We start from the raw sequence: 26,583 nt of genomic DNA, 5'->3' as shown, positions 1-26,583 counted from the left end.
AATTAAAAAAAAAAAGAGGAAATAATAAGAAAAGGAAAAAACAGCCAGAGCAAAACTCGATTTTTTTTAGCACACACCCGCTCTTTAATGAACGCAGCGCCATGAGGAATAAAAAGTCATTGTAAATGTTCTACACTTTTAGTTTGTTTTAATTTAATAGTAATAATATCTAATCATTGTTTCTACTTTCTACCAATTTTGTTACTGCTTTATGGCCGCAAAAAATCTCTCTGCTTAATGACAAAAACTCTACATGGATGACAAATAAAGCAGGCTAAGTGTGTGGCTCGACTCCTTTTGATGGGCTGAAGTTCAGCTAAAGAAGATACAGAAACTGTTAAGTTTCTAGACCTCGTTATCCCTACTTTCTGTCGATTGCAAGAGTATACAACGATTGAAAATGTCTTGTCAAGGTGCACCCTGAAATCCTGGGATTTCTTCAATGGTTTTTTTTTTTTTTTTTTATCACTTCGAGATCATGTAATTAGCGAGAGAGTGATTTGGGAGCAGATGAGTAAAATCACCAGAAATCCTTGCATGTGCATTTACCAGATTCAAAATGGTGGAAGCGGGAACCATCTCTCACAATAAGATGCCTACCTGTAATCTTTGAGATGAATTTTAAAGCAGAATGGCAATCAACACAAGTTCGATGATTCTTCATAATCCTTAGTGTTGAGCCTGCTTCAGTACTGATGAGACCAAATGCAATAGCTAATCTCTCACTATGAACTTTCAATGCTTCCTCCTTCTCTTCCCTTTCCAAGTCATGAATCACAGTATCTGTTTCCGGAACATATCCAGCTTCTGCAAGTTTTAAATTTATTTCCTCTAGCTTTTTGTAGATATCAATAGACTGAGTGTGTGATCGATCTCCAGCAATGAAAACGTGGACAGAACCATTGATCTCTACCTGGCTCCAACCTGGTGCTTTAACCAACCCTCTGTCAATCATCAAGCTCCTTGTTACAGCGGCCTCCTTCCACTTTCCCATGGACGTGTATAAATTAGCCATTAATACATAATTAGCATGGCTTCCAGGATTCATATATAACAGCTTTCTAGCTGCTAGCTCCCCCAGCTCAAGGTTGCAATGTTTCGTGCAAGCACTAAGAAATGGAGCCCAAACTTGAGCTTGTAGTTTGACAGGCATCACTCTAATGGTTTTCAAAGCCAATTCAAACTGACCAGCTCTGCCGAGAAGATCCACCAAGCACATATAATGTTCTACACTGGGTACTATTCCAAAATCCTTCTGCATGCTTTTAAAAAATTTGAGTCCATCTTCAACCAATCCAACATGGCTGCAAGCCAACAATATGCTTGTAAAAACAACAGCATCCGGCTTTATTTCTTTTATTTCTAGCATCTTGTGAAAGAGACCGAGAGCCTCTTCTGCCATCCCATGAATGGCATTACCGTTTATCATGGAACTCCAGGCAGCTAAATCCTTATCTGATATCCTCTCAAACACTGATATAGCCTTGCCTATACTTCCGCACTTGGAGAACATGTGTATCAAAGAGGTTTGTACTTGCCTATCTGACTGAAACCCATTTGACAAAATGTACTCTTCAATCTCTTTGCCCATGTCCAACGACCCCAAGTCAGCACAAGCTGACAGGATAGTAGCCAGAGTTGCTCCATTCGGTTTAATAGCTGTCTTCAACAGCTTCTTAAAAAGAAGTAAAGCTTCAGCAGGATAACCCATGTGGGTGTACCCACCAATGATAGAGGTCCACAAGAAAACAGTTTTTACAAGTGCCATATCAAACACTTTTCTAGCTGAGATGAGGTCTCCACATTTTGCGTACATGCCGAGTAGCAAGTTGTCCAGAGGATCTTTATTCTCACATCCACATTTGAATATGAGAGAATGCAGCGATGAAGCTGCCATCAAACTCCCTTGTTTTGCACAACCTTTAATGAGATTTATAAACACTACAAAGTCCGAGTTGATGGTGCTAATTGTTCTCATTCTATTGAACATGCTGAAGGCTTTATCGACATTCCCTGTATCTACGTAGCCACCAATAATTGTTGACCAAGAAACGACTGATATTTCATGCATCGAATCAAGAATAGCACGCGCTTCATGGACTTGACCATACCTGATATACATGCTCATCACAGCATTGGCTAAAGGTATGTGATCATAGGTATTTAAAAGTCCAAGTTTAAATACGCAACAGTGTATAGATAAGCCTTGTCGAAGATGAATAGGGGTGGTAGACAGAAAGCTCAGGAATGTGGTGGAGCTTAGATCCAAACCAAGAAGCCGCATTTCTCGAAGTAGCAAAGTGGCTTCATGGAACAAAAAAGAACGACAATAAGCAGAGATGACGGAGTTCCAAGAGACGACAGTTCTCACAGGCATTTCATCGAACACCTTCCTTGATGAGGGCAGGTGATGGCATTTTGAGTACATGTCAAGAAGAGCAGTCTGTACAAAGACATGGGCTTGAAATCCAAGAAGGAAGGTATGGGAATGGACCTTAGTAGCGTCACGTAAGGAGTTAGTGTTGGAGCAGGCTTTGAGGACCAAGGGGAAAGTGAAGTCATTGCCATGAAGTCCAGTTCGCAGCATACAAGAATAGAGGTCTAGAGTTCTGGTGAAAAGGGCAGAATTGGTGGAATCCCGGATCATCAGGTTCCATAGGTAAACTGTTCTTTTCATGTGCAATATTTTTTTTTTGTTGGGTTACTGTCGTCGTATAAGAGACGCATGGTCTGAGAAACCTGCACCACTACCTAGTCGGCCGGCGGCGACTCGGCATCCAGTCCAGCATTTCGAGGCACGAGAATGAGGATATGAAATTGAATATGGTGGTGTTTTGTTTTCATTTCTAAATTCTTATGAAGTAAGAGTGAAGGGCTTCAAGCACAAGCAAAGAAATGGAAGGGCCCATGAAATAAAATCCAAACAAGCAACTGAGAGAAACACAAGGGCCTCCCTCCACAAGGCCCATAATCAATCTTCTTTGTTTTCTATATATCCTCTCAGAGGAAGGAATGCCAGTTTCCGCGCTAATCCAAATCAAATAACTTCTTCTGCATTAATTTGATTTGATGCATCGAGGACAATCTCATTGTTTATGATAGAAAGTAATAATAAAAAAACATCAAACTAATAAATTTTAACGAAGTAAAATAAAGAAATTGATACACAACAAAAAAGTCCATGAAACGGGTCAACTATTTATTTAAACACGCAAGGCAAAGGAGCTAATACAGTGAATGCTGCTACAATTCAACTCTTTTCCTCTTCCTCTTATCTTCCTTTCTTCTAGCCAGGCCAGCTCTTCCATGCATTCCGATCACAGCAATGTGATCGCTACTGGGGAGTCAGGACATACATTTTACAAGCGTGGGAATCCAAATCAGCTGATATCTGTCCTTTAACTGATGGCTGATTGGAGTGCTGCATGCATGTGCGATTAAGAAAGTAAGTGTATGCATGTCTGTGTGTGTATACACTACTCCCTGGCTAACCTAACCTATCATATATATTTGTGTATAGATAATATCAATGCCATTAATAATCAAATGAAGATGTTCGAATAAATATATATATTATTAATGACCTCACCGCCCATAAATCTCTAGCATTGACAGTAGTCGTTGGATCAAGGCCTATGTCAGACCAGTAAGCAGTAACTGTAGCTCTTGAGGAACCTCTATTCCATAGCACCACCGCTATCTTATTATTGCTAAGAGGGCCAGCCCACACCTACCACGCATATATATGCATTTTAATTAAATCATCAACCTGTATGCTATATAAATACAATATGATTCATGATCACAAATCATGATCATATATATATATATACACATACTTATAATACAATTATTAATATCCACACTTACAAATACAAAATTAGTATACATTACAGTACAATATTTATCACGTATTTAGCAGACCTCTAAATCTCCATTATTCTTAACCTTTTTCCCCTGCACTCCAAGCTTATCTGCCCACATGCAATGCAGTACTTATTTAAAACCTTTCTTAACTAATAAAGCATTATATATATATATATATATATATATATATATATATATATATATATATATATAAAACGCACACACCTTGATTAACTGCAATAACTTCCCTGTTGCTTAATATCTCAATTGTTTCATCACTCATTGTTCGAACATCACATCCAATGAGAAGAGGAGCCTGTGATTAATTAAACAGGAGATCAATGATTCATAGAAAAAATATATACATCTTCAAATTAAGCTAGCTACTTAATTTATTAATTTACCTTGGCTAACGCCCATATGCTGAAATGTGAGCGATATTCCTCTGTTGTCATGCCTCCATTTCCAACTTCAAGCATGTCAGGATCTGCATGTTAATTATACACCAACTCAATCAGCTATATACTTTGGGTTTAATACATAATGTTTATATATTAATTAAGCTGTGTCACCATTAAATCCTACTACATGCTCCAGTTAATCCCAGTTGTAACTCCAGTAGAAAAGCAAGCAGAAGAGTTTATTATAGTGAGTAGAACGTACGTACCGTTCCAACCTCCAGGTGCAGCATAAGACGCCCATTGATCGTTTTGATCTGCACGGGATGTCATGCTGCCGGTTTCAAGAAAAGGCAAATTAATACCAGCCAGGAGATTTAATTAGTATTAATTTCCACAAGAAACTAAAACATACTATTACTTCATGACGTACCTATCCCAGTTATCAGAAATGTCTCCTGTTGTTCTCCAACTATTTCCAACATTCGATGCCCAAGTTGCTGGGTCTTCCTGCCCCCTAACGTTGTTTTTTTAGCAAGTTAAAAAGGAGATTTTAAGGGTGATGCTAAGGGTATTGAATGAATGTTCTTACTGATTCTTGCTTATTAAAATAATGATCGATAAAAAAAAAAGAAAAAGAGATGAAATATTTATAGTAAAAGAAGTTAAATGGCTCTAACATTATCCTTGAATGAAATCCTTACCATTCACACAGTGAAAAGAAGATGGGCCTTCCAGAATTTAACAAGGCCTTACTCATTACTGGATATCTCTCCTTTGGGCTTGTACCATCATTGTTACAGTTATCATACTTCAAGTAGTCCACTCCCTTCATTTTGAATGACATGATCAATCAAAATGTAACCTAAACCGATTATGATAAAAGAGCAACTCCAGTACTGTATCTATACACGTATGTTTACCCAGGAAGCAAACGTTTTTGCATCTTGTTCCTCGTGGCCTAATGATCCAGGCATTGTTCCACTGCAGGTCTGACTCCTAATTAATTCACAAAATAAATTCAGTCAAGAAAACAGAGAACATTACATAGTCTCTTAATTTATGATCGATGATAGGCGGTAACTCACGATCATGTCTGGTATCTCCTCTTTAATCAACCCTTTTTAAGAAATAATTAATAAATATATTCATAATCCTTATCTGCTAATTATATGTGAAAGAGAATATATATACCCAGCATCGGAGTAAATTCCAAGCTTCAACCCTTTTCCATGTATATAATCTGCCAACGCTTTTATTCCCGAGGGAAACGTCGAAGCTTTTGGAACCAAGTTTCCCTGACAACAAACAAACAATTTTATTTTTATTCCCAATCCTAGAGCCGCACATGCTCCAAACATGTAGATGTATATGTATTCAGAAGTGATCACAGAATTAAAGAGAGATTAGCACCTCAGAGTCCCTGTTAAGTTCAGCCCAGCAATCGTCTGCAAGAGTATATATACATGTTGGATGAATATATATTTATTTATTCAATCTTATATATCAATTAGGCAGCAATCTACTAATTAATAAAGTTACAGTTGACCGACGTCCGATAGTCTACCTAAATTTACGTGTTCATATCCTAGAGCAGCAAGGCCAGATGAAACCATTGCATCCGCTGCCAAGACAACCAAGGAAAAATCAATTTTGGATTTTTCAGATCTTTTCTTAAGAGCCAATCTTGAAATAATCAGTAGTATTCAATTACCTGTATCCCTAATCAATTTCTCTTCAATGTTACAGTGAAAATGGTTCCAACTATTCCATCTGATCATCAATATGGGCAAGCCATTTTCAACAATTCAACAATGTTATATAGCTAGCTCATACATATATATAGCAACCATAATAATTAAGAAGCGGGGAGAAGATTAAAAAAAAGAAAGAAGATAAGCAATAAGAGTTAATATATGGAAAATAATTAAGTAAGATTGGTATGGGTATAGTCTAAAAACATGGTAGATATTAATTATTTTTAAAGTATTTTTTACTTGAAAAGATATTGAAATAATATATTTTTATTTTTTAATCACAACTACAAATTATTATTATTATTTGAGAAATCCTAATTACAACTAGAAATTACTGCAACGACACAGTTTAATTGAGATCAAATACTAAATTAATTAGTACATACATGCCGGATTGATTATTATGTCTAACTTTTAATTCAAAGAAAGAAATGAGATGTATGTGATATATCCAAGGAAAATAAAAAAAAAATGTTACGTTGAATATTTTAAAAAAATAAATAAACTTATTGGATCCTATATTTATTAAGATAGACGGTCCATAGTTTATAATTTTTTTAAAGTTTTCTAGCTCTTGATATTTAATATTTTTTAACAGAATATTCATTGATTAAATTCGGTATATAACTGAATTGATTTTCAGTTTTCTTTTCCATTATTTCTCTCTCTATATATACATGCACACACATATTGACCTTAAGATTAATCTAATCGTAATTGAATGGGAACAACAACTTGTAGATTTAAAAGAAAGGTGACCCAGTGATAAGAGCTTAGGATCAAGAGATTTGCTTTCTCTGTGGTCTCAGGTTCGAACCCTGTGATTGCTCATATGATGACCACCGGAGGCTTACATAATCGTTAACTTAGGACTCGTGGGATTAGTCGAGGTGCGCGCAAGCTGACCCGGACTCCCACATTAAACTAAAAAGAAAAAAGAAAAAGAAAGGAAACCACTAGCTAGCTTCAAGAAGTCACACAAGTGGCGCCAGTGTGTAAACAGTCAATATAGATCAAGAAAGTTGTATATATCGATCGTTGCATATATATACATAACAATTAATGATGATGAAAGTTATATATACTTGTGAAGAAGAAGAAGAAGAAGACAAAATAATAGTAATAACAATAATAATGAATTAAAGGAGATAAAAGGGCGGCAAAGAGGGAGGGAGGGAAGGGTACCCCATGGGTGGTGCAAGACCGAGTCCATTTGCAGAAAGACCCCTCATCCGAGAAAGCTGACGATCATCATGACTTGAATTGGAATATTGCTTTCCCATGTTGATTGGACGACCAGCAGCATCAGCATTTGACACCAATCGCAAGAAGAAGAAGAAGAAGCATATCGATAAGGCAACCACTCCTGATCCGAGCTTGCCCAGCATAGATTGGCTGCTAGATTGATGATAAACCACCATATTGTATATGCGCAGGTAGGAAGCTGAAGTCAAGTCTCTATGATATCTGAAAGAGAGGAAGAGTCAGGCTGGTTCTTGGTGGAAGATATATCTATATGTATATATACACACATGTAACTGCCGGCATCGCTATATGGAATTGCGTGGTGTCGTATTTTATAGAAAGAACAAACAAGGGATCGTTGGTCTACCACAGCTCAGCTCCACTGCGTACGGCTATTTCATTTTCATGAAATTAAGAAAGCAAGTTCCCTTCATGGATTTGAGGATGGAATTAGGACAGGAAGGGAAAAAAAAGATGTTGAAAGTAACTGGCAGGTCTTGAATAGCGATATATATACCAAGAGTTCCTGAAGGCCTTTAACCTATATATATATATATATATATATGCTATTATTACATTTCTCTTGGGAAGAAGTTAAGAAGCAGCAGAAAAGGAGTTAAGAGCAGGAGAAGAAAGTTCATGGAAGGAGAGCAAGAAATTCCTGTCCATCATTTAAAACGTCATGATCCTTTTCTCATTTCAACATCAATGTTATGCTGATATCATAAAAAGAAATTTATTAAATTTATAAAGAAAAAATATATTTATTTATATATATAATTCAACGCGAGGTGGTTTAAGGAATATAATAAAAAAAGTAAAAGATATTGAGAAAAATTCAGATTTGAGAGATTTTTTTTTCGATTTATCGAGAGATTCATTAGATTTTGCATAGGATAGGCCTTTCTTTACATAATAACCAAAATAAAATAAAGTTATTAGAACAAAGACCAAGAAAATTCTCGAATACAATTAATTAAGCATAACTTTCTTAATATTTGGTATTGTGTTCGAAAATATTTTGTATTTATCTTGAAAGTATATTAAATTAATTATTTTTAGTGTTTTTGATGACTTTAATATATTAATATTAAAAATTAAAAAACATATAAAAAAATTATTTTAATATATTTTTAAATAAAAAATAACATATACCACAATATTAAAATCACTCGACATGACATTAATGAAGCCGCGTTGCTTTATGCAACCAATCTACAAGAAATTAAGGTAGATAACCGCGTTGATTTATGTAGCCAAACTAATGGAACGTACACGGCTAAAAAGCAAAGTCTTCGCTTCATGACATCGACATTAATTTATGTCTTAAATCCATTTCAACGGGAATTCATTGAAAAAGACCTTCTGGAGATTTGAATTTCATCTGTTTAATTTCTTAGCCATTACGTATCGGCTACGGCATTACATGACGTATATAAATTAACTCTCTACTGTTTATTACATTTATTTATTACTGTTAGGATATTGTTATTTTGGGGCAATACCCCACCACTAATTGTGGCTTAGTGGAAGCACCACTAGTGCCACAATTAGTGGCATGTTGTTTTTTTCTTGTTCCCCCCTCCCTGTTTATGGTGCATTAGATTTATTTAAAAAAAAAAACATTACTCCTCTGTTAAAACAAAACTATTATATATATATATTTTTACTTCCTTAAGTATATTCCAGCGCTGGTTATAGATTCACTTCCCTTGTTGCTGACTGCCTTTACATTTTGATCCCCCAAACAAATTTGTAAATGCATAAATTCTATTTTTTAATTTTTTTTAAAATAAAGTTATCTATTCTTCCCCCTCATCTTATTTACTCAGAAATCAGCACAATTTTCTTCTTTCTTTAGAAAGCTTAATTTGGTCGACTCCTATCGCACTACCAGAAAATTGATAAATACAAACGGAAATACCGAGAGAATATTTTCGTCGGTAAATTTCCGAGGGATTTTACCGACGGAATTACAGTGGGAAAAAAATTTAAAACAAAGCAAAAAAAAAAGATGACGTATCATTTTTACCGACGGAATTACCGACGGAATTTACCGACAGAATTTTCCGTCGGTAAATTCCCTCGGTAAACTGTGAACACTGTTCATCATGTCAATTACAAAGGGAATCACCGACGGAATTTTCCGTCGGTATTTTCCAGAGAGTGTTATTTGGCGGTTTTCTGAAAAAATTCAATTAATTTATAATTTTCATTTAAATATTACAGACGGAATCACCGACGGATTGAAAAACCGTCGGTAATTGTTGGCGGTTTCTGAAAAAATTTTACGAAATTGAAAATTTAAATTAAATATTACCGATGGAATTACCGACGGAATAATTAAAAAATAGTAATATTCAATTATCCGTCGGTAAATCCGTCGGTAACGCGCCCCAATAAAAAGCCTGAATCCCCTTATTTCACAAGAGACAGACTCATTTCTTCTCCTTATTATTCTTCTTCTTCTTGTTCTTCTACTTCTTCTTCTTATTCTTCTTATTCTTCTTCACTATATGTAAAAAACATCAATATATATTTCTTTCTCTTCTTTTCTCTCCTCATCTCCTTCTCTTTTCCTTCATGTTTGGGTATGTCTTCTTCTTCTTTCTTCTTTTATCCTCTTAGTTTTTTTTTTCATTAATATGCTTAACGAAAAAAAATTTCTCTCCTTAGCTTCACTTGCAACTACATTAAGGTAAGATTTTTCTTTTTTCTTCTTTTTTCATGATTTTTTTCACTATATTTGTTTTTTATTTTATTTTTAATTGTTTTTGTTCTTAATAATTGTATAAATGTTGTTGTGAGATTTTTTTTTCATATGAGATCAATTTTTAGTTGATTTATTTATAGGATTTTTAAATTTTTAGCAATTGCAACTTTATTTTTTTCATATGAATTTTTTTAGTTGAATTTATTTTTTCGTTTTATTTATTTGTTGCAAATTTGTTTGAGTTGATTTTCTTATTCTTTTTTCCAAGCATTTTGAGTATATATTATACAGTGTTAATTTATGCTAATTTAATTATTTTATAATTTTATAAAATGAATTTTTTTTAAATGTTTTTAAATAATTACCGACGGAAATTCCATCGGTAATTATGTCGGTAAATCCTTTGGTAATAAAAAAATAAATTTATCTGCTTCATTTCGTCGGTATATCCCTCGGTAATATTTTTTTATTACCAACGGATTTACCGACGGAAAAGAAATTACCGACGAAAGATTCACCGACGGAGCATTTCCGTCGGTGATTCCGTCGGTAATTAATTTACCGATGAAATATGAGTCTTACGCCGACGGAAAAATTCCGTCGATAAAACTGTTAAATCTTGTAGTGTCGGGTGAGTGATATATAAGAAGAGGAAGTGTGTGTGTGTGTGATGTAATTGGATTTGTGATAATGATTGATTATAAATAGTCAGATATAAGTTTGCCTGAACTAGATAAAAATTAGCTCCAAACAAATTACGTGAATGACCTTGAAAATATATTTATTAACCAGTGGAACAAGTTTAGGTCAAGAGAAGGTTTGTTCATACTAGACAAGAATAACAGTTAAAAATAACAATAACTTTTGATCTGGTCGTTAGATCGCGTTTAAATTTTTACATGAGTTTTTAAAAGTGGAGTTTCTAACTATAATAACAACTAGATAAAATCGTTAATCTAACTGTAAGATATTTATATTTTAAAAATCTTACTATAGGCCTGATTTTAATAGTTTTTTTGTGATTTTTTTGTGATTTTTTTATTTAATACTATTCTTGGATTTGATGTTTGAAGTAAGATTTTTTTATTTGTTTAAGGCTTTACAAACCTGCTAAAGAGGGAGATTTCATGATTATTATTTTCTAGAAAATAAAATCTATTAACTTGATGTTCACATCAATACACCCTTTTACTTTTACTTGTTAAAATTTCCATAGTTTTTTTTTTTTTTTTTTTTTGTTCTCTTCAGCTTTTGCTTGCATCAATACGTAGTGATGTCTATTAATCTCCCTTCTTCTCTGACGTTACCTGAGACCACCGACCTCTGCATCTAATTATCTTTCTACGCAAATGCAATTCAAGATAAACTCAAGGAATCATTGCATTACGAGGCCTCAAATACTACCTTGTTCTGCTGATTCTTTTCGGGATGCTAATGGCTTCAAGGTCTTTGTGCTTTCTGATTTACACACTGACTACCCAGAACATGAAATGGGTCAATTCCTTATCCATCAAGGCCTACAAGAATTCTTCTTTCTGGTGATTTTGCTGAGACTTGCCACAACTTTCACTTCACCATGTCCCTTTTGAAGCATGGATTTCAACATGTCTTCTATGTTCCTGGGAATCATGATCTTCGGTGTCGCTCTGAGCGAGAGGACCAACAACAAGATGTAAGCAACCTTGTTTTAATTTCCTGCTATGCTTTCAACAATTTCACTTCATGTTTTATTCTCATTTCTTTCCTTTTGTGTAATTATACAAAAACCAAAGTACATAGGAATCCGTACCCATATTAGTTTTCCTCTTTGAATATAACTATTTTTTTTATATACTTTCACTTTCCCACTGTGGACAGTCCTTTGTATTAATGGTAACAAAACAGAAACAGAAAGAGACGTTGAGACATTGGTTGATTATAGAAACAAATCAACAGCAGCAACAAGGAAGGTTACGTTGGAGGACAAGATAGAAACAGAAAGAGACGTTGGCTGATTATGGAAGTAAATCAGCTGAGAATTAGGCTATTTAATGTATCCAATTTAAGCAACTTGTATTGCTATATAATAACCAGCAGCCCTTGCAGAATGTATTGCTGCATATTCACGTTGTTTTCTTAAGAAACAGAGAAACCTTTTAATATACCTATCCTCTGCAACTTTTCTCTCTTTGTAGCAGCGTTTCACTTTCTTCGTGTGCGTGTTCTGCTACAGTGCTACTGCTTTGAATATTTTTTTTTGCAAAGTTGTAGCAAAAAAAAGAAGAGAAAAACATGCGATAAAATACAGTAAAAGAAAGTGTCTGGCACACCTTTTATTTCCAAGCATCGTTATTCATGATCTAGGGAACCCTTAACAAAAGACAAACTCCTCACAATCACGATGTTCCAGACCCAAAAGGCAGAGAAAGAGACAAACACAGAACAAACGAAACAAGGTAAAGATAACTACTGACAATACATGAAGCAAATTTGATTAAGGAAGAGGACTAGTAATCTTCAGGAGCCAAGGGCTGATGCTGATGAGTATGGTGAGCTACTGGCTCTGCTGAAATCACAATGTACTCATAAATGAGGGCTGCCAAGCCTCCTCCAAGGAAAGGACCAACCCAGTAGATCCAATGGTTCCTCCATCTCCACCCAACTAGAGCAGGCCCAAATGCTCTTGCTGGGTTCATTGATGCTCCATCAAATGGACCACCAACCAAGATGTTTGCCCCAACGACGAACCCAATTGCTAGAGGTGCAATGATCCCCAAGCTTCCCCTTTTGGGATCAATAGCTGTTGCATACACTGTGTATACCAGTCCAAATGTCAGTGCCATTTCCAATAGAAGCCCATGCACCTCTCCAACCTCTGATTGCACATGGAATCCAGCTGGTATCTGCAGAAATCAATAGTCTGGTTATACATACATGTATCACTGAGAAGAGAGGGAAACCTGTCACAGAGAAAGTGTCAAACAAAAATCAAAGAGTGCTAAATATATATGCCATGTATCTTACCATGCCATTGGTGACAAGCCTCAACAAGAGAGCAGCGAAAATAGAACCCAAGAGCTGAGCAACCCAATAAGAGACTGCTCGAATAACCGAGATCCGGCCACCAACAAGTGAGCCAAAGGTAACAGCAGGGTTTACATGGCCACCTGATATGTTGATGCTGGATGCCACAGCAGAAAACAGTGCCAATGCATGTGCAAGTGCGACCACCAGCAGCCCTGAAGCTGGTGGCCCAGTTCCCTTGTATAACTTATCTGCGCGCAAAAGTAACCAAGATCAATTAAACATATGAAGTTCAAAGTGAAAGAAAAGAAAAGAAAAGCTTCAAGGTAGGCAGAACTTAATTAATAGAAGAGATTGAAGATGAAAGAGGATCGTGTTGGCGAGGGGATTAACAATATAAATTTTATAATACCGAGAGCAAGAATAGAGCCTTCGCCAGCAAATACAAAGATAAAAGTGGAGACCAATTCAGCCAAAGCGGCTCTCATGGCGTCAGGGCGGGTGGCCTCATCAGCCTTCCCAAATGCATATCTGCGAGGCATAGTGTGTCTTAACTTGGGTGCAAATGATATTTTTTTCTTTTTTCCTTCCTTTTAGCAGTACTCGATCCTCCGCAATATGAATATGGTAGCTGTGAAAGAGCTCAACCAGTACTGTCCAATAAGAAAATCCCACAACGAGCTAGAAGAAGTACTGGTACTGATCAAGGCGATATCAATATAGTTTCTCTCAAGGTAAAGATGAGAAGGGAAGAGTAGGGGAGAGTGGCTGGCAAGCTAGGCAGGTGGGTTATTGCATGGACGACGAGGTGTGTGGCTGTTATAGCTCAAATCAGCCGAAGAGGAGGTGGGACCCATATGGACATTTGGGGGATGGCAGGGAGTCCATGTTGACACGTAGGGTTGTATGTGCTACCTCTTCAAGCCACCTGGACCAAGTCCAAATGCCTAACTTATTTTTTTATTTTTTCTGGTTCTTCAATTGTTTTGTTCTAATTATATCCTTTAATTTTTTTAAAAAAAATCATTTATTTTTGTTATTATATATTTAGCTAAAAAATAAATTTTTTTTATATAAAATAAAGCTTATTTGTATAAAATAAAAAAAAATCTTCAAAAATTAAATACAAAACAAGAATTATTTTTTAAAAACCTCTATTCTAAAAAAACTTCAAAAAAAAGGTCTTAAAAAAAACCCTAGACCCTCATGCTTGTGCTTTTTTTTTTTTTTTTGTAAAGAGTGGATGATTTATGACAAACAATATATCTACTCTTATCCAATTGGTAACCATAAAATTTGTGGGATGAGTTTTTAGATAAAAAAAACTATCTGATCAATTTTTGCCTATAAACCCTTAACTAATACATTTATAACATCAAAAAACTAATTTATCAAGTTAAAAAACCTAAAAAAGGTCTAAGAACACAAAATCAAATTGGATAATTTTTTTTCTCGGATATGTTTCTTCAGGTAATATTGAGATTCAAAATAACCACCATTAAACTCTTCTCGTTAAATGAAAGTCATCAATACTAAAATTGATTTTTTTAGTGTTTAGAATCGATGTTGATGATGACTTTCTCTCTTCTCACCGGAATCTAATATCTTTCTATCTTCTCTTTCAAACCCATAGACTTAAGGAAAATAAACTTTTTGATCAACATTTAATTTTTGGAAATTAGAGGGACTATGAAGGTTGAAAAGATAAAATAGAAGGATAAAAGTTAATTAATTTTTGAATCAAATTTTAGATTGGTAATAAAATTTCTTTGTGATTTTCACTTTGTCCTTAATATTAGCCCCAAACTTAACAAAGTTTACCTCAACTTAATAAAGTTTGTTAATATGATGACAACTGGAGGTTTACATAGTCGTTAACTTTAGGACCCGTGAGATTAGTCGAGGTACGCGCAAGCTGATCCGGACACCCATGTTATTAAAAAAAAATAACGCAATCCCAAAAAAAGAAAAAAACTTGGATGATGAAAAGGAAAAGTGTTAAAGTAAATGTCCTAGGCTTTTTAGTATATTCTTAGATACGTGCCCGCGCTCCACAGCGGTTTTTTTTTTCAATCATGGTGGCGAAGGTGGTTAAAACCTGTGCTAGATCATTGAGAAGAAGACAAACTTTAACGGCAAACAATCATAAGGGGAATTATTGTAATGCGTAAGTAGTGGCATAGATAGTAAGGCCTTAAAATGCAGAGGTGGTAACACACAATCATGAAATCGTATGTGAAATCCAAACAACAACCGAAGCTTGACCAAGGCAAGCGTTGTTTTTTTTTTTTCAACGACAAAAAAATTGTAGAGAAAGCAGGATCTATCCAGGAAACATTAAAACATCTCCATGGAAAGGCAAAAGAGGTCAAAAAGCATCTTGTCAGGAAGCGCCAAAATCCTAGCAGCTCTTGGGACGAAGCATGTCAACAGGTGTCCTGCAGAGTTGTTTATTGTAGTCAATATGGATGGTTTTAATTAAAATGTAGCTCGTAGCAATAAGTAGCAGCAAGGTAAGGTAGAAAACTAAGCAGGAACCATGTTAAACAGCCATTAGAAAGCAAATCAGAACAGCCAGCAAATTAAAGCATACGAAAAACATAAGAGTAATCAGGATATAATGAATGGAGGAAGAAGGGGGGGGGGGAAGCTAGATTGTGGATTATTTTTTGACAGTGCATTCTGCAGCCAAGATGGCTGAGGCGTGAGGTTGTCTCAAAAACCCTGCAAGTTCCGTGTGTCCTTTTCATTTTGACAGTGCATCTGTTCTCAAAAAAGAACAGCCAAACATTCAAATGTTGTATTAAACATGACCAAAGAGAGAAAGCGGAGGAAGGTCAGGTGCATGGTAAGCAAAAGATGCCTAAAGATAATAACAAAGCATTTTAAAAACTTGAAGATCAGACCAGAACCACCCAAAACGACAGATAACAGCCTCCAATGTCCTGCAGATTTTTTTTTGTCATTAAAAATGTCGCACGTCAAAATCCGCGCGGCATCGGCTGGCGATTTTTCTGTTTGTCGTTTTGATTGATTTGATTGGTTCGTTGGAGTCGCCACCTAGTAATTGATTGCGGGCTACTAGGAAACCGGATGTACTGATCTTGTCAGAGATTCATGGGTAAGGGACTGGTTGTGGTTAGGGAAGGTATTAACACCCCTAACGCACCCTACCTGAGGTAAGCTGCTTCGTGGACTTGATGTGTTTTTAAAAATAAAAATTTTAGCCCAATTCTAAAGCTTCGATAAATCAGTTATTAGTTCCCAAAATATATGTAGATACATGTTCTACATTTTTATGGAAAATACAACATGATTTTTATCTGTCCTTTAGATATTTGTGCATATAAATTAAAATATTAAATTCATTCTTTTTTTTTATTTCAATAACATACATAAAAAAATACACAAACACACACATATCTCTTTTTCTATTATTATTTTCTTTCTTTTCTTTTCATTTCTTTTCTTTTACATCCGCAATACAAAAAATAAAAATTCAATACTAAAAATAAAATTACATCAAACAATTTAAAATTACAAAAACAGCCCCTAAAATATCCAAAGGCTTCTGGAATATGCAGGAACAGTGGCGGCGCGTCTTCCCACGTGCCACCACCACTGGCGGCGCGTGGGTTCACGCGCCGCCACAGAAAAACCAAGCAACAGGGGGTGTCTGGATCGACTTCTTCTTCTCAGTCTCCCTACGCCGGCGGTGACCTGCAAAGCAACCGAACACACCACAGGCAGTTGATTTTAATTTTTCTTTCTTTTTTCGGATCTGTTTCGATCTTCTCCTTTTTCAAATCTGCTTCACTTCTGTTTTCTCCCTTCCTAAGGTGGCAGATCAGGCGACTGTGTCTCGGTGGCTGTGGGCGTGGCGGTTCTATGTGGTCAGCCGGGTGAAGCTGCGATGGAGAGGGGATGGCTGTCCGATCTTCACTCCTCTTGGCAGATCTAGTGGGTGTCGGTGCTGGTGCTGGTGCTGTTGCTGAATGAAGGAAATGCTGGAGGCGGCTGTTATGGTGTTCGGCTATGAAAGGAGAGGCTGTGGCTGAGGGGAAGATCGGTGCTGTGGGTAGAGGGCGACGGTGAAGAGCTGAAATGGCAGGGGGGTCCTTGGCTCTGTTCTGAAAACAACAACCAAGGACCCCGGGGGACGACAGCTTTTCTGTTGGCTGGAAGAGGGGAGCCTAGTGAGGGGGGCGGCTAGTTTCTGTGAGAGAGAGGTCTGGTGAGGTGATGAGGGACAGCGCTGCTGTGACTGATGGTGATGACCGTGGATCTGTGGCCGGTTGAAGCAGGGAAGATCTCTCGGCTGCAGGCTTGAAGGTGGTGCTCCCGGTGGAAGGTTGAGGAGGAGAGGAAAGTAGTTGAAAGGGGAAGGTCGGGTCTGTGTGTAGGGAGGCTGAAGGGTGAGGCTAACTCATGGGGCAGATGGAGGCAGGTTCGGGAGCTGCCGAGAGGGAGAAGAAGCTGGAAATGAGGGCTGTGTCTGTTTGGCAGAGGGCAAGGGAGGAGGAGACGGTGAAAGGCTGAAATGGCAGGGGAAATGGCGATGAGAGGGGCAGGGCTGATGATGGCTGTGAGAGAAGGAAGTGAGATTGGGGAGCCGTGGGCCCCTGCCCACGGCTGTCAGGAAGAAGAAAAATATGGGAAAATCCTCCTTTACTTTGTAGCTGGGGATGAGCAGAAATAGGGGTTCTCCTCGTGAGGAGGGGCCTTCATTGTCGGCTGGAAACAAGGAAAAGAAGACCTTGGGTGGGGGCTGAGTTCCTGATTTTCAGCCGAAAGAGAGGGATCCAATGGTCTTGGGCCAGGGGGGAGCGGCTGGTTGCCTCCCCCTCCAATATTCAAAATTCTCTATACATAGGTAAAATATTGTTTGGGCCTCAAAATTGATTCCTCAACTTTCTTTTTTTTTTTAAAATTTGATTTTCTTTAATTTGTTTTTTGTATTTTTGAAAACGAGCAATATCAACGTCGACTCAATGAGGAAAATTAAAATTAACGCGTTAAAAGTTGAACGCGTTCGAAAGACCTTTGAAAATTTAAATTATTTTTAGACGACGCTGCAAATGCTAAAAATGATGCAAATGTATTAAAAATGTATTTTTTTGGGTTTTCCATGCTTTTCACTATTTTTGGATTTTTTCTGAAAATTTATTAAAACATGGGTCAAAAATTAGGTAGCAACAAAAAAGATGTGAGTAGATGCAAAACAAATTAACCTTCAATTGGGATGGTGTCGTTGTGCGTCCCTTCTTGGCATGGGTTGGCGAATCACCGTGGTGCTGCATATGAGGCACATTGTTTGTTGCTGGTGCAGTTGTTGAGATTGCTTGTGCTTTCGAGCTCAACCTGTAACATTGGAAGCAAGAAAAGATGAGGAGGAAAAGATATATGCACTTTTTTATTTTTTTCTTACCAGGTTAAGGGTCAAAACAGCCAAAAGCCAAGGAAAAAAAGACTTCGCAGGAGTGAAAAGAGCAAAATGGCTGTTAATGAAAAATGGTTTATTTATCTTGTTAACAAAAAATCTAGCGAGTGCATAGCAATTAGAACACAGCTTGGATTGTTAAGATAATTGAAAACAGATTAACGGAATGGCTGATAAACTGGAAAAGAATGCCAGCAGGAGCTATGCAAGGACTGTTGTGTACCTGGGCTGATCACTCTCATCATGGAAATCAAGTCTCCTTTTTGTCCCAGTTAGATTGGCTTTATCGAATTCCTGATGAGCATCTGAAGAAGTTACCTGGGACGAAACTGAAGAGCTCGCAGGGAGGGCTGGAATGGTAGTTGGAGTAGGCTGGGTGAAAGAGATGGATGCAGTAGCCTCCGAGAACGATGGAGTTATGTTTGAGGCAGGTTGTGACTGGACGCACATTGCAGGGGTGGCAGGAGGCTCAATGTCATCAAAAACATTCGCGACCACAATCTCGCATCGATTTAAAGCAGGTCTAAAAGCGCCAAAGTGAAGTTGGAAAATCCAGGACTTGTTGAGCTAAGCAATCATTGCAGGTGGCGCGGTTGACGGATCGCAAAACCCTTTGTCGTAGACATAGTGGTGTGCAGTAGAACAAAAGAAATTCTCTACGGTTTTTCCGACCATATTGAAGCTTGTTACATCATGTACATCTATGACGATGCATTCAACCCGAAACCTGCATTTAAGTGCCAAAAAAGATTTGAATAAGTAAAAATTGAGATGATGATTCTGTAATGGAAGATAGGAAACCAGTTTATTGTTTACAAATGAAGACATTATAATCTGTATCTAAGAGAATGGTACATGCCATGTGGAACAGGTGCAGAGGGCAAGGGATCGTGCTCAATACAGCGACGGTCACTCTTGTTGCCAGACAATCTTTTGTTGCATTGTGGGCAGCTATCGTACCACCACCCATTGAACGGATCGTAGTCTGAGATCGATGCACGGCAAGTAAATCTCTCGTTCTATTGAAACAGATGAGGCTGTTCCACAAAGGTTCGGTTTTCCTGTAAGAAAAAAAATCCATGCTGTAACACGAAGTAATTTATTCAAATCAGATTTGAGTCTTTTCACAAAACATAAGGATCGAATGATTTAAAATTCTTGCTGGCAAGGATAACAATAATAACGTATGGAAGGAACAGATGAGAGAGTAGTGTTCAACAGGTTCTTCATACCAAGGTACTTAGACACATGGAAACCAGCAAACACCGCAATGACTGGTGCATCGACATTTTCTAGAACATTCTCATTAAAGCTTCTAGCAAAATCACCCCAAAGAGTCATCACCCCTTGTGTTTTCAAGCACGAACTCCTTATCCTCAAGGTTTTTTCCACGGACTAAAACGTGCTCTAGCCGCGGAATTCCTTTCAGCCTACCAATGACATCTTTTTTTCTAAAATAAAAAACGAAGTTAGTGCATGGATAAAAAGAAATTAAACTAGAATAACCAAAGAAAAAGACCTTTAAGAAATTAGTTTGGCAAATGAGATTGTTAATTGCATACCTGCCAATAGTCGCAAACCCTTTGCCTTTGTGAGAACGTACGCAAAGTCGGTGAGCTTAAAATAGCATCGAGGAATAACGGGTACGAAGGTCTCAAGCCTGGCAATTTTAAGATCTGGTTTGAGATCGATAACTGATTCATGATCAACAACGGTGTTGGTATACCTCTTCTCAAAGTCTTGTTCCATTATTGGTGTGCCAATTTTAAGTGAAAGAAAATAGAAAGGTACACCTTGAGTTCTGATTGCTATATATAATAGAAAGGTACACCAGTGAGTGTCAATGGAATTTTAAATCTCGAATGGGCTGTGCGACCCTCGGGTAATACAAGTGAAGCAATCCCAAATGAGGCAACGGCCAAGCCAATCAACCCTTCAGATCTTAATCGATTTATAATCGTGTGCCACAAAAAAGTCTTTCCAGTACCCCCGTGGCCGTGAACAAATACAAGAACTTGTTGCTTGGAAACAACAGAACTGATGATACAACCATAAACGTCTCTTTGACATTGGTTGAGATTTGGTAAGGAGATTGATTGTTTCTCTCTTATATCACTGATATCATAATTAATCTCTTCCCTTAACTGCTTGTTTCTTATTTCATCTAACAAGTGACCATTTGGCATGGGCAAACTATGATCTTTAAGAGTTGATCCTTAGATCATTCTGGTTTGCCCTTATATAATCAAGCTGATCCTCTTCAACACTAACGAACGCATCGACCGAAAATTGCTGGTAGAGTCGCCCACCCTTAGTAATTGTGTTCTCGACACCATCCCTAATGAGGTATGCATAATAAGCTCTCATGGAAACCCTGTCTTTTTCCTGTTTGACAACGATCTTTACTTGAAAGTGGTATGTTGCAATGAAAATCGTTTTCACCAAACGAGAACAATAGTGGGTACTGCAAAACCATAAATTTGGGATATAACTTGGAGATCCTTTTAAGTGTTCCAGAGAAGGTTTCATTGATAATGTCACGCTCTCAGAAGCGAACTCCCTAGTGTCTCCAACAACCAAACCGTCAATGTCACTTGATGCAGGATCATCGTATTATTGAGAATCATCAACCAAAGCCTGTAATCGAAGGCAGGGCCAGAACCAAGTCGGTCTCCGGCAGAATGAAAAAGCCTAGTAAGTTCATTTGTTTTATCAAGCATACCATGAGCCCATTGACAACATTATCTGCATTTTTATGATGACACAAATTAATTATTCTAATTTAAATAAATAAAATAATATAAATCAAGTAAATGGATGATTCCACGAGAAAAATCTAGTTCAAGTCTTTATATTAAATAATTCAAAGTTGAGGGGTTTTAAAGTTATTTAGGTTGCTAGCTATAGTAAACAGAATAAAATAATAAAATTAAATTAAATAAATTCAAAACTTATCAAGAGACAAACAACATTCACTTAAGAAAATCAAAATTGATAATTGAAACGATACGTTAATTTTTATTCTGCATATCTATCTATCTTTAATATCAATCAATTAACCGATCTACAGTATAACTAATCATAACCATTAAACAACCATAGTGTCCACATTAGTAATTTAATTTAATGGCAACCTTAAGAACTAGATATGTTAATAAATTTAGATAACATAATTGTCTGTAGTCTATGTTCGATTTAATTGAATATTTTTTCTAAGATTAACAACATAGATTCGCCATAATTATTAAACCTAGTTACTTCATAAGTTTAAATATCACAACTCCGGTTGTGATAGCAAATTTAGCAGTAGATTGGTTTAGACTAATAATTTAGAGTTTGCTCTAATAATCAAACTAAACAATTATAGAAACTAAACATAGAAAAACATTCATATTCATCATATAAACTAAAAAAAACAGATAGAATAAATCTCACAGTTTTTGATATATGAAAGTTTTTGTATCCTTTCAACCAAAAAAAATAACTTAGCATTATATGCTTATAAAAAAACTAATAAATAGAATAGATGAAAACATAATTCTAGATATAGGAGAAAATAGTGAAGTTTTCTTCTTCTTTCTGGGGGCTCCTTTCTTTCTTTTTATTTGATAGGAAAATCATAATCCTCACATCCCTTCAATTCGTTTGTTTCCTTCAAAAAAAAAATAGTTCTTTACAAAGTAGACAATTCATATTTAAAGAAATTAAATTTATTTCTTCACAAAATCTGTCTGTTGACAGAATTTATAGGTTATCTTAGAAAAATTATATATCTTTCATATGAGATTTTGTTTTTTGCTGAACTTTGGTAAGTTGATAGGTCTTTGAATTAGAAATCTAATAAAATTAAATTTGAATTAAATAAAATTTTCTAAATCAAGATATTCAAGTGAAAATAAACGGAGAAAATACTAGCAAAATTAGTAGTTGGGTTCTCATAGCTTCAGTTCGTGGTGCAGTCTCCTAGGCCTCTCGGGACTCTCCTTTGGCAACCCCGTCACGCCCTTGTCGTGGTGTTAGCAGCCATTGACGATGAAGACTAAGCGAGCCTGCCGGAGCATATGCTACTTCAGCAGGTTAGAAGTCTTGCCCTTATCAGGTCAAGACAAGAGTACTTGTCTACTTGGTCTGATTTTCCCTTACCTTAATACTTGAATAAGGCAATCAGGGTTCTTTCACTGGTGATACCGTGGCTAGCAAATCTATAGTGCTGGGTTAGATGCTTGGCTCCAGTATTTAGAGATTTTTGAATAAGATGGTTTTTGATTAGCAGCCTCCGAAACATAAAATAAAAATTATTAAGGTATTTTATATATAAAACATGAAAAAAATATTAGATAAATATGACTAAAATGAATGTAGAGCCATTGGAAAACGGCGCAAGTTCTTCACCTCGTTTTCTGTGTCGTAAACATAAAGGTGACCAAATTTTTGTGCTTCCCCACCAGTGAGAAAAAGATTACCCATAAGATGATGGCAATGGCCATTTACTTTGAAGGCATGGTCCTGGGCGTTCATTAACCGAATGTGCGGATGCTTTCACGAAACCTTTTGGCAATGCGTCTATTGTTTGGATCAAGAATAAAATCAAGAAGTTCCGGAGTTGGGCGTGGAGCAGCTGGCAACTTGATTTTCCCATTCAAGCAGCAAAGGGAAAAAAGTGGCCTTGTCTGTGATGAACCCATAAGCTTCTCTTGACACCAGAATAGAGCATTGCAATATTGGCACTTGTAAGTCTTATCACCAAAATCGACATATTAGTAAGACAATCCTAAAACAAATTTGGAGAAAAGATGAGGCCAACAGAAGTGAAAAGAAACAGAAATCGAAATCTTGGTATGCGAACTAAATTCAAACATTGTAAGTGAAAAGAAACCGTAGGCATAGTGGCATCTGCATACGTTTTCTTCTCTTTTGACATGAAGATATATAGGTCAGGCACACTGTGGTTGGGGAGATTTGAAAGAGCTAAATTATCACTCAATGAATTATTGTTATCAGATGCAGTGGCAATGTCCTTTTTTGTGCTTATATTAGAAGGCGGTATAGATGGGCTAGACGAATCAGAACGCAAACCAGCATGATGCTCTGAGTACTCCTGAGCAGGGGGCGGTGAACAATCCCAAGTATCATGCATGGGCATTCGTGATCTATTATTATGATCAGAGAGCAAAGGCATAACATGGTATGCATTTGCGTCAGATGAAATTGAGCCATTCTGGTTATCTTCATCGCCAAGAAAGTTGACAGCCGAGTCAACATGAGTCTCTATTAAGTGGTGAGGTTGCAGTCTTTGGAGTCGGCCAGTCATAAGTTAAGGTCTATGCGGGAACTCGAGTTGCAAGAAAAAGGAAAGAGATCCTAAGAGTTTGAGGAAACATCATGGAAACACCTTTAACATCTAGCGACGCAAGGGTATTCATTAGAAATTATTTTTTTTCTTTCTTTGATTAGCAATTGCAATCGACCAAAGTAAAATGCTTAACGCAAACGGTCGCATATGATAAAAGGACAATAAAAACTCAATCAAGATGGCATGGATAATTTAAGATATATAGTTCAAAAAAGGCAAATTGATATGAGAAGCAACTAATAAAAATGATCTTGCAAGAAGTGGTTAAAAAATTGCAGTTAGTCCTAGAAATGAAGGTAAACACACGAAGGCTAGATTTAAAGGTGTATGCTAAAATCAGAAAGCTCATCGGAGCAAAACCTAAAGTATGGAACCAATCAAAGGATCATACATGCTCGAAATAATCAGCAGACTAAACCGTATAGCAACAAGATGTTCATTATGAAAAAAAAAAAAAAAAAAACCCTCAGAGAAGCAGAAAAGCCAAAAAGACTTGAAATACGACAACACTTGAAAAAATCGCAGTACGAAAAACAGAACAGTCATGAAAAACAAGAAGAATCGAAAGCATAGTAAGGATAATTAGCCAGCGAAGATCTCCATAAAACATCATAGCACTAAGCACGCGTATAAAGGCATTTGATGTGGCAGTAAGGAACTTCAATCATGATATACAAAGCATGGTGTGCAACAGAGAAAAAGCCATGAAAATTCTAGAGGTTAGGGGATGAAAACCTGAGGAGACGTTCTGATACAGTGTGAAGCCCGGGAACGCAGATGCAAATCTGGGTAAAAAAGCATGGTCCGCAATTGAAGACAAAAAACATTCTTTGGATGGAAAAACTGGATGAGACCAAAATGCAAAAATACAGAGCAGGTAAAAAGAAATAAAATAAGCAGAACAAATGATGCATCGCTCAGAACATGCAGTCAAATTGAATTTCAAAATTCAGATATGAAAACACAAGCTGAATTACCGAATCTAATTTAACTCATAGCTGCATGTTCTTGTTGCAAAGAAGCATGACAAACTTGAAAAGCAGAAAACCAATAACTACTAAGATTAAAAAAAAAACCCCATAAAGCTGAAACCATGATGGTAGGATTGGAATCGATGGGATAAAATCCAAAGTCAATTGTAATCCTATATGTATGAAGCAAGAAAAAGAATGCTGGCAAGACGGTCTCTAACAACACAATGCTGCCGTAAACTAACATTGTCTTGATAGCATTTTGTTTTTGTACCGAAGAGAAATAATGAAAATATTTGCGTACACTATAATAACATGCCAAGTCTAATGGACTGTAGTTAAAATCACAAAAAAAAAAAAAAAAAACCGAATTAAGCAAAGATAGGCAGTCTAACAATTTCTGAAAAAGCACTCGCAGCCAAAGGTGAATTATAAGAAGCAAAAGATGCATACATGGAACATGCAAGAAAGAAGCAGAGTTTTGAACAAACCAGAAAGTGTTGTTTTTTTTACAGAAAAAGAAATGAACGCAGGCCAAAGGGCAAGCTGTAGCTGTAACATCGAATGGATAGTCAGCGCTAGAGAAGCTTGCAGAACCAGCTGTGAAAGCAAAGCTAGACATGATCCCTATGCATCTGCTAGTCATGCCATGTGGTGTACAAGATGGACTAACAACACGGCTCTCTGATTAATTGACAGAGATAATCGCAAGCAGCATTGAACTTGCATATAGCGTCCTGGAGGCAGTCTAAGCTAACGGAACCCCCTGACATAGCACCCAATCCTAATTAGCTCAACTGTTTCAAAGTGGAACCCCCTAAATTTGGTTTCTCAGAAAAAGCCAAGATTTTGAATTAACCGATAGTGCACCCCCTTGTCCCGACACAGTCCAAGCAAATGTGGCTGCCATGCTAAGGAAAAAAAAAACGTTAGGTGCTCACAAACTGATTGAACAGTGTATGAAAAGTATGAAAGTGTATGAAAAGTATGTAAAAATCCCGAAAGATGACTGCTACCTAACCCGATCAAGGAAAAAAAACCAAACCATCACAACCTCTCACTATGAACCCATACTGCCAGCCAGAACAAAACGCAAAGCCCAACCAAAGAAAAAGGATGACAACCCTTCCCTTCGCAAAGGACAACACCAGAAGCATGCAGACCTTAACGTGCATTAAATGGACGTCAACTCACAGAGTCCAAAACCGTATGAATTTCCACCTTTCCTGGGCGCAGTGAAGCGCCTCCTAGACTGAGTAGCAGCCGAAAGAAAAGAAAAGCTTCCAGGATATGAGACAGCAGCCATCAAACACACGCGCGCCATGATTTAAGGAAAAAACTGATGGGCAACATGGAGTTGAGCTGCCAAATGCACGGCAGCTCCTCAAATTCAGGGGAAAAAAACATGCCAGCCGAAAGAAAAGGCTGCAGGCGAAGCACAAAGGGTGAAGGAAAAAAAAAAACACTCTCTTCTAAGACCAACCAAACACATGAGAAGCCCAGCTGAGCAATATGTCCCCTAGCCCCAATCCTAAAAGACCAGGCCCAAAACAAATGATCCAACAACCCAAAGAAAGAGAAATTAAAATTTTTAAAAAACAAAACGACCCCACAACCCAGCAAAAGAGAATAGGAAATTGTCTCTAGTGATTTTTTTTTTAATTATAATTATTTAATTTTCCGTAAAATTAACAAAGGACATAGAAGGATGCGATAGAAAAAAAGGACAAAAAAGGAAAGTGCTACAATAAACGTCGTTAGCATATGTTAATTCTTTGTTTGCGTTGGCCATTGCCTGTACTTTTTCAATTTTTCTACACCATGAGTATGCAACTT

General features: G+C 36.8%; 3 protein-coding genes across 6 annotated transcripts; all 3 read right to left on the bottom strand.

Annotated features, from left to right (window-relative positions):
• Positions 1–269: 269 nt before the first annotated feature.
• LOC18107911 (pentatricopeptide repeat-containing protein At4g21065) lies at positions 270–2,701 on the bottom strand (the record flags this gene model as incomplete). Its single annotated transcript, XM_024589599.2, has 1 exon — positions 270–2,701. A coding segment is annotated over one exon (2,181 nt), but the record flags the coding sequence as incomplete, so codon positions are not given.
• Positions 2,702–3,028: 327 nt separating this feature from the next.
• On the bottom strand, positions 3,029–7,817 carry LOC18107910 (alpha-galactosidase). 4 transcript variants are annotated; one of them, XM_006372217.3, is made up of 15 exons: positions 7,555–7,814; positions 7,208–7,489; positions 5,980–6,038; positions 5,833–5,889; positions 5,679–5,713; positions 5,460–5,563; positions 5,189–5,264; positions 4,970–5,094; positions 4,699–4,782; positions 4,535–4,599; positions 4,272–4,354; positions 4,093–4,183; positions 3,925–3,974; positions 3,590–3,730; positions 3,029–3,421 (listed from the first exon to the last, which is right to left on the bottom strand). In XM_006372217.3, the coding sequence occupies exons 2-15, from the start codon at positions 7,441–7,443 to the stop codon at positions 3,335–3,337; spliced, it is 1,293 nt and encodes a 430-aa protein (XP_006372279.1). In that variant the 5' UTR covers positions 7,444–7,489; positions 7,555–7,814; the 3' UTR covers positions 3,029–3,334. The 4 variants fall into 4 exon arrangements, 3 of the variants coding, with proteins under 3 accessions (XP_006372279.1, XP_024445447.1, XP_052305177.1); XM_024589679.2 differs by having other exon boundaries at positions 7,635–7,814; XM_052449217.1 differs by having other exon boundaries at positions 7,208–7,815.
• Positions 7,818–12,280: 4,463 nt separating this feature from the next.
• Positions 12,281–13,890, bottom strand: LOC18107909 (probable aquaporin TIP3-2). Its single transcript, XM_006372216.3, has 3 exons — positions 13,396–13,890; positions 12,984–13,234; positions 12,281–12,862 (listed from the first exon to the last, which is right to left on the bottom strand). The coding sequence occupies exons 1-3, from the start codon at positions 13,523–13,525 to the stop codon at positions 12,467–12,469; spliced, it is 777 nt and encodes a 258-aa protein (XP_006372278.1). The 5' UTR covers positions 13,526–13,890; the 3' UTR covers positions 12,281–12,466.
• Positions 13,891–26,583: the final 12,693 nt, after the last annotated feature.

This window comes from Populus trichocarpa, chromosome 18 (genome assembly GCF_000002775.5).
Source record: "Populus trichocarpa isolate Nisqually-1 chromosome 18, P.trichocarpa_v4.1, whole genome shotgun sequence".
NCBI classification, from domain to species: Eukaryota; Viridiplantae; Streptophyta; class Magnoliopsida; order Malpighiales; family Salicaceae; genus Populus; species Populus trichocarpa.
The sequence above is the reverse complement of the archived record's forward strand: the minus strand, read 5'-3'. Positions and strand labels throughout refer to the sequence as shown.